General features: G+C 43.3%; 2 protein-coding genes across 2 annotated transcripts; both read right to left on the bottom strand.

The window, feature by feature from the left end:
• Window positions 1-2,680: 2,680 nt before the first annotated feature.
• On the bottom strand, window positions 2,681-4,219 carry LOC138906747 (uncharacterized). The gene is made up of 2 exons (XM_070196284.1): window positions 3,206-4,219; window positions 2,681-3,127 (listed from the first exon to the last, which is right to left on the bottom strand). Exons 1-2 carry the CDS (start codon window positions 4,217-4,219, stop codon window positions 2,681-2,683), a joined length of 1,461 nt encoding a protein of 486 aa, XP_070052385.1.
• A 90-nt stretch (window positions 4,220-4,309) lies between these two features.
• LOC138906746 (uncharacterized) lies at window positions 4,310-4,825 on the bottom strand. Its single transcript, XM_070196283.1, has 2 exons — window positions 4,526-4,825; window positions 4,310-4,432 (listed from the first exon to the last, which is right to left on the bottom strand). The coding sequence occupies exons 1-2, from the start codon at window positions 4,823-4,825 to the stop codon at window positions 4,310-4,312; spliced, it is 423 nt and encodes a 140-aa protein (XP_070052384.1).
• Window positions 4,826-8,244: the final 3,419 nt, after the last annotated feature.

Here is an 8,244-nt window from a genome sequence, read left to right as displayed (position 1 = left end):
ATTATTGGTGCATGGAAACTTGAGTTTTGCGGACACCGGTTAATGTTGATCGGTTTCTGACACCAAAACGGATCTGATACCGAATCCTTTGAAATTTGCAGCTCCGTCGAAAAACATTCTCCAACCGTCCTAGGATTCAGCAATATCTTCTCCTACGAAAGACACTTCTTCATCAGGAAAATACATTTCCAGTGGTTTGTATTCTCCTCCTATAGGATTTTCTGCAAGATAATCTGCTAATGCCTGTCACTTGACTGCCTTCTGAGTTACATAGATGATGTTAAACTCACTCAATAATATTTGCCATTTGGCCAGCTTTCCTGTAGGCACAGGCTTCTGAAAGATGTACTTCAGTGGATCCATTCTCGATATGAGATATGTGGTATAAGCACAAAAGTAGTGCCTCAATTTCTGGGCTATCCATGTCAGAACACAGCAAGTGCGTTCTAGCAGAGAGTACCATGCTTCATAGGGTGTGAACTTTTTGCTCAGATAATATATCGCCTGCTCTTTTCTCCCTGTCTCGTCATGTTGTCCCAAGACACAGCCGAAAGCTCCATCTAGTACGGAAAGGTAGAGCTGTAGTGGTCTACCAGATTCTGGAGGGACTAGGACTGGTGGTGTGGACAGGTATTCCTTGATTTTGTCAAAAGCCTTCTGACAGTCTTTAGTCCAGCTAGTGGCGGCATCCTTCTTCAGTATTTTGAAAATTGGTTCACATATTACAGTTGATTGTGCTATGAAGTGGCTGATGTAGTTGAGACGTCCCAAAAAACTCATCACGTTCTTCTTGTTCTTTGGTGGTGGTAAATCCTGGATAGCTTTGACCTTTGACGGATCTAACTCAATTCCTCGGCGGCTCACAATGAAGCCTAACAATTTTCCGGCAGGAACTCTGAAGGCATATTTTGCGGGGTTCAGTTTCAGATTGTACTTCCGCAGCCGGTCAAAGAACTTTCTCAGATCTGCTATGTGATCTGCGGTCCTCTTGGATTTGATGATGAAGTCATCCACATATACTTCTATCTCCTTGTGTATCATTTCATGGAAAATGGTTGTCATGGCCCTCATGTAGGTGGCCTCAGTATTCTTTAAACCAAATGGCATCATTTTGTAACAGTACACTCCCCACGGCGTGATGAAAGCTATTTTCTCCGCGTCTTCTTCATCCATCCAAATCTGATGATAACCCGCGAAGCAATCAAAAAAGGATTGGAGTTCATGCTTGGCACAATTGTCTATCGGTATATGTATATTTGGGAGTGGGAAATCATTTTTGGGACTCGATCTGTTTAAATCCCGATAGTCGACACACACCCTGACCTTCCCGTCTTTCTTCGAAACCGGCACAATGTTGGCTAACCAAGTTGGATATTCAACTACCCTGAGGACCTTAGCTTTGATCTACTTGGTGACTTCTTCCTTGATTTTTAGACTCATGTCTGGTTTGAACTTTCTGAGTTTCTGCTTTACTGGTGGACACATTGGATTGGTAGGTAGCTTGTGAGCCACTATGGACGTGCTCAGCCCGGTCATATCATCATATGACCATGCGAAAAATGTCTTCATACTCTCTTAAGAAACGAGTGTACTCTTCCTTCTCTGATGGTGACAAGTGAATGCTTATGCGAGTTTCTTTGACTGTTTCGGAATCTCCCAAGTTGACTACCTCAGTCTCGTCCAGATTGGACTTAGGTTTGTTCTCAAAATTCTCAACTTCTCTGACGATTTCCTCAGGTATCACATCTTCTTCTTCTATCACTTCTGAGTTACTATCCTTATGTTGCGTTGTCTCATTACATGTCACAGTCGTTGGTTCATCAAGGTAAGAAATAGTAATGCTGTAGAGAGAAGATATGAAAGATAATAATAATAAAACATCAAGTCGTTGATAAGTATTGAAATGTCAAACAAAGAAAATTTTAATGACTTCAAACAATGTTTTCTAAAGCAAAATACTGAAAGGAAATAAAACATGTTTCAAACAAAAATTCTCAAAAGGAATTGTTTTCAAAATGAATGACAATAACAGCCATGCTACCCCGGGACTCATCGGGCCCTGGATGGTGTGGCAGTCCAGTTCCTGAGAACAGCTCCCTTCTCCACTGTCTGGATGATGAGGCCTTCTTCCTCCTCATTCTCAACTATCACACTGCAATCCATGTCTTCATCTTCCAAGAACAGATTCCTTAAGCCAGCTAGAACTTCATCTTCTTCAGATCCCCACATCATGTCGGCCTGATGAAAGGATTGGCTCAAATGTGGTACCGGCTGCTCAAGAGGGTAATAAAGACCACTATGGCAGCGACCAATCGTCATACTCCTGCCAGGTGTACTGATATCCAAGTCCAAAGGTCGTGTCGTGACATTTTAGCTGTATCGGTTTGGTAATACCTTGGAGGTTCTTCCTGAGACCTTTGCCAGGCTCATACCTTGTCCATGCCAATATGCCTTCTATCTTACTGCTCCACTATTTGTCCTTTTCAATTGCATTGACGCGCTCGATGCGATGGTATGTTTCTCCACCCAACTTCCTTCTATTCTCGATGACCGGAACAGTTTGACTGGTGTAAATGGGATTACTTCCGTCCCCATGGATGATCACTTCCTGATGGTTCCATTCGAACTTTACAGCCTGGTGCAAAGTAGAAGCCACGGCCCCGACGGCATGTATCCAAGGTCATCCCAACAGCAGATTGTATGAGGCGGATATGTCTAGCACTTGAAATTCAACATCAAACCAAGTCGGGCCCATCTGGAAGCATAGATTGGTTTCCCCAATTGTGGCCCTTTGAGACCTATCGAACGCCTTCACATTCATAGTCCCTGCTCGTATTTCATGCAAACCTTTACCCAACCTTTTCAAAGTAGTCAGCGGACAGATGTTGAGACTGGACCCTCCATCTATCAAAACCCTGGCAATGAATTTATCCTCGCATTGTACCATGATTTGCAGCGCCCTGTTGTGGCTTAATCCCTCTGGTGGCAGTTCGTCTTCATGAAAGGTAATCTTATGGCTCTCCAGTACTTTCCCTACCATCTTAGCCATCTCCCCACTGGTGATATTGTTAGGTACATAAGCCTCATTCAATACCTTCATCAAGGCATTCCTATGTGCCTCAGAATTCTGCAGTAATGATAGGATGGATATCTATGCAGGGGTTTTGTTCAGATGGTCTACCACAGAATATTCTCTCACTTGTACCTTTCTCCAAAGATCATCCGGGCCAGTTTCGATGATGGGTTGCTTGGAAGCAGCTTCTCTACTCGTTCCTCCCAAATTCTTAGGTGTATAAATTCTACCAGTGCTGGTCATCCCTTGTACTGCACCAGATTCTTCCATTTTTGCTTTTCCTTTCCTCCTGACTTCTGCAACATAGTCCCAGGGTACGGCATTGTATTTAAAAGGCGGTGTGGATGCTACCGTCACAGTGAAGGGTGCGGTTACTTCTACTTCAAATGGAGCAGGTGCAGCTGCAGGTGTTGTTTCCACCTCGAACGGGGTTAGTGCATCCACTTCAACTTCAACTGGTGGTTGTATCTGTACCACAATAGGAGCAAGAGTGACCGCAGGTTTCTTTGGGTCATCCCCTTCTCGAATAAGCCCAATCGACCCTTCTAGGTCCCATTCTTCATCAGTCTCTATCACATTTACTCCCTCGCCCCTATGATCCGGGAGGGGATTGTTGCGGACGTTAGGTGCAGCCTCCTTTGCTTGTATAACCTTGGTATTGATTAGTGTCTGGATTTTATCTTTCAGGGTGCGACATTCATCAATAGTATGACCTTTCATGCCGAAGTAGTAGGCACATATTTTGTTTGGATTGACCCATTGAGAGGAGTTTTCCATGGCAACAACGGGAACAGGAGTGACATATCCAGCAGCTTTCAGTCTCTCGTATAATTGATCGATGGGTTCAGCAATAGGGGTGTATTGTCTGGGTGGCCTGCGGTCGAAATTTGGTCTGAGCTTCTGATAGTTTTGACGGGCTGGCGGTGAGTGATAATATGTTGGCTGGGTGTTATAAGTATGGTAGGTAGTGGCAGGTTTTGGATATCTGGGAGGTGAAGGCTGATATGTGGGTGGAGGTGTTTGGTATGTAAGAGGAGATTTTAGACCTTGGGCTACCATTACGGCCCCTACTTCTCTCTTCTTGGATATACCCCCTGACTGCAATGCTTTGTTTGTAGCCTGTAATTCCTGAAAATTAGTTACCATTCCGCTTTTGATCCCTTCTTCTATTCTCTCTCCCAACTTGATGATATCAAAAAATTTATGGTTTTCAATAACCATCAATCTTTTGTAGTATTACGGATCATGAGCTCTGACGAAGAACTCATTCATCTGTTCCTCTTCCAGCACTGGCCTTACTTTTGCAGCTTCAGACCTCCACCAAGTAGCATACTCACGGAAAGTTTTCGTTGGCTTCTTCTTGAGATTTTGAATATAGAAAACGTCTGGTGCATTTTTTGTGTTAAACCTGAACCGATCCATGAAATCCGATGCCATGCCTACCCAATTAACCCATTTCTTTGGGATCTGACTGATGTACCAAGACAGGGCATCTCCAGTGAGGCTTCTCATGAACATCTTCATGCGAATTCTTTCATCCCTGCCAACTCCTACAAGCTTGTCATAATATGTTCTCAAATGCACCTTCAGATCACCTGTTCCGTCAAACATCTCGAACTTGGGAGGTTTGTAACCCTCTGGCAGTTCTACGTCTGGTTGAATACGCAGATCTTCATAGTTCAAACCCTCAATGCCTTTACCCCCTTTGACACCTTGGACTCGGCTTGTGAGCTTCTTAAGTTCCTCTGCCATATTCTTGATGAGCAAGTCCTTCTCGGTGGATTCTGGTGTGTATGGGGTTTATTGAGTGGGGTGAGGTAGAGTTTCTACGTATATGGGGTTACTTTGGTGGATACCAGGGATTTGGGTGTAGTGATGATTATCGGTTGAGTTCTGCAAATCGGGGGTAGGTTGCAGTGTATTTTGAAGAGTATGATAGGTAGTAGTTTGTGGATACTGAGTCGGAAGATGTTGCTGTTGAGGAGGAGTTGGCACTGGTGGAGGGTTAGGATTTTGAGGAGGTATGTTGTATTGATGAGGTGCGGGAGGGTTTTGTGGACATTGGTTTGGTGTGTTTTGAGGAGGTGCTGGGTTTTGGGCGTTTTGTTGTTGGTTAATATCCGGGACGTTTAAGGTGAGGGAGAGGTTTTCCAAGTTGCGGACCTGCTCAAGTTCCCCTTGCAATTCCAGTATTTTGTGCTCCAACCGTAGAACCAAATCATTCTATGCTGGAATACTCCGACCATCTGAAAATACCACTCATGTCATCTATCTTAGCCTTTCCCTTACTTTTAGGATCACTTAGAGGAGGAGGAGGTAGAGGGCCTCAGGATCTGGTATGATACGTTGATGATGCCAGTATACAAGAACCAACCTTAGGGGATGGGAATAATCAAAACAAAGAAAAGCAAAAAGTTAAACAAGTCAGTAGGGGATTTTGGAAGGATATTTGCAGTATTTAAACATGTATTACGGAATTATAAATTCACGCCCTAATTTTGGGGACCTCATTGTGCCTGAGGTAGGCCTAGCGACACATAGATTTGGAGAAAATTGATGCCGATAACTGCCTCACTTCATTGATGTAATAAATAGATCAAACCTCTAAAATGACAATAATTAAAAGAGTTGCTAGCTGCATTTGCCTTATTACAATCAATTTCTAAAACGACTCTAGAAAAGCAAATAAACAACAATTCTATTCTATTTGGTCCCGGAGGGACCCTCTCCAAGTTTGACCTTCTTGGCCCCATCGATCAGATTCCCCAGGTCGTGCATGTCTAGCAGCAGATACACCCTTGCTAGGTGTCCTCCTTCATTGCCCTCTGCATTCTGACAATCCACGATCATTTTCCCCATCTTCCCTTCAAGTTCCATCAGACCCTACTCTAAGCACTCTAACCTCTCTATTGATTTTGTAGCAACTTCCCTCCATTCATTGATTGATTCCATGTCTATCTTGTGTTGTTCCAAATGTCTGGCTTCAGACTCAAGGATTCTCTTGCACAACCTCTTGTATTTTACTTGTGCTTCAGCAACATCGTCTATGACCCTGTTTCCTCGATCGATCCCTGGCTCGACTTCTCCTTCTATGTCATCATCCAACCATGATAGGTAGAAATACACATGACCGGCGTGGTACCGATCTGGTTCGATGGTATCCTTTTCCACAATAATCTTCAGATGCAATATGTGTTGGGCCTCACACTTTAATGGAATGGAACCACCCTGAAAGTCTGCTTTGTAATGAACCATCTTAGAAACTCGCGGTATGACTTGTTTTCTCCTAGCCAGTCTCATGACCCTGATAGGAGCATAAGGATAGATACTCCTCAACCCGATCAGCACTAAGTGAGGAACATCCCTGGACCTGATGATGAACTCGCTAGTAGGGAACCACTCGAACATCCAATGGACCTTGTCATTAGTCAAATTTTTAAAGAAGTGTACCCAATCCACGGCATTTTCCGGTTGTGCAAACCTGTCTAGGATGAAAGTCATTCTTTTTGGATGGTGAAAGGTTATGTGGTCATCCATGGTCGCTGCGGAAATTCCTCACGGTACTTTCCTCTTTGAAGATGCTCCAACAACCATATTTGTAGTAACAAATTACAACCCCCAAAATGTTTGAATCCCTTCTTACAGCGGTCCAAAGCTCGGTATATTTCTGCCACGATCATTGGGACAATAGTGTAAGTCTGTCCCTCAATCCCTTCCATTAAGGTCTTGGTAACCATAGCTAAACGGGTGTGAATCCTATCTCCTTGAATTGGAAATACTATCATACCCAGAAAACAGACGATGAACACAAAAACCCGACGATGAGTCCAGCCCAGGGAAGTGATGGAAAACTCATCATGATAGATACGGTAGGATGTGTTGTGCCCATAACGCTCGTAGAGGAAGTCGAAAGGTATGTAGGACTTCTTCAGGCAGACTAACTCGTCATTCTTTCTAAGACCCATCATTTTCAAAAATCCCCTAGAAGTACAATTTTTCGGTACCAGCAGACCAGGGCTATCCCAGGGTAGCCTGGCAAAACCTCCTATTTCCTCAAGAGGGGGAGTCATCTTTATGTTACAAAAATGGAAAACAGCCCTCTTTTCATCCCAAAACATAGTAGTGGCCTCAATCAGTACATTGTTTGGCTGAATGTCCAGTAAAGAAGGTAAATTTCCAAGAATTCTTATGGTTCTTATCGCTTGGCGAGAGATTTTTCCACCAATCTGGAAATAAAGTGGGATACTTCGGACCATGCCGAACCTGGGGACTTCGTGCCTCATTTTCTGCAAAATAAACAAAGTTAGCCCTTTTCCCCCTCCGGATTTGACTACTTACACATTAATGATTAGCATATCGACACGTTTTCTCCAAAGAATGCACATATCATGATCGTGCCCGTGGGATTATGGAAATCCCGATGGGCTTTGGACAAGGCTTTCCTTAGAGGGTTATTATGCGGACAACATACTAACACATGCTAGGTTTGGACATAATGCATGCACAATTAACATCAGAGTAGGGTTTTTTTATAGAAGTCTAGACTGGTACCCTTAAGCGGACAACTTGAGAGGGAAAGGCATGGAACCGTCGACTGCACCGCTGATCGACTAGTTTTACCGCAAATAAGCCTTTCTAAATTTAAAAGGGTGATAGGAAGAGCGCGGACACTCATCAAGTGCCATTATGGTATTAATTGCGCACAAGTAGAATATGATGTAGAGCATGCAATTATGCAAAGATAAAACAACATGTTGTCAAGTATTTTGCAATGTGAAAGCGATAAATGTGGTATTTAATAAATGTAAAGACAGGAAAGAAATAAAAACAAAGAAGGAGTTAGTTCGCATAATGGAAAAATTATAATAAAGTGGTAAAAGGGGTAGGGATTGGGAAAGACATAAAGATTGAAGCCAGCGAACAAGGTTAAATGAAAAGTTACATGTAAATTCATGTAAAATGGAAAAAAGGGAAGGGGGTATGCATGAAGCAAATAAATGGTGAATTTGAGCATAAAATGATAAAGACACGCTTATCGAGGGAGACTAATTCACACAGACCAATTCATTATGGTAAGAGCCAAAGGATTATCCCCAGCAGAGTTGCCATGCTGTCGCGCCCCTCTTTCTCGAGAAATCGGGTTTCGACGTTGACAACTCTTTTAGAAGGAG

This window comes from Nicotiana tomentosiformis, chromosome 1, assembly GCF_000390325.3.
Source record: "Nicotiana tomentosiformis chromosome 1, ASM39032v3, whole genome shotgun sequence".
Classification (NCBI taxonomy): Eukaryota; Viridiplantae; Streptophyta; class Magnoliopsida; order Solanales; family Solanaceae; genus Nicotiana; species Nicotiana tomentosiformis.
Note: the sequence above shows the minus strand (reverse complement) of the source record. Positions and strands in the feature narration are given on the sequence as shown.

Bases quoted from the DNA above. Each gene is read 5' to 3' on its own strand.
- LOC138906747 (XM_070196284.1), bottom strand. From the start codon at position 4,219: ATGGTAACTAATTTTCAGGAATTACAGGCTACAAACAAAGCATTGCAG. The intron at 3,128-3,205 runs GTACAAGTGAGA...TCATTACTGCAG, and splicing joins CGGATGATCTTTGGAGAAAG to AATTCTGAGGCACATAGGAA.
- LOC138906746 (XM_070196283.1), bottom strand. From the start codon at position 4,825: ATGGCAGAGGAACTTAAGAAGCTCACAAGCCGAGTCCAAGGTGTCAAA. The intron at 4,433-4,525 runs GTTAATTGGGTA...CAAAATCTCAAG, and splicing joins GTCAGATCCCAAAGAAATGG to AAGAAGCCAACGAAAACTTT.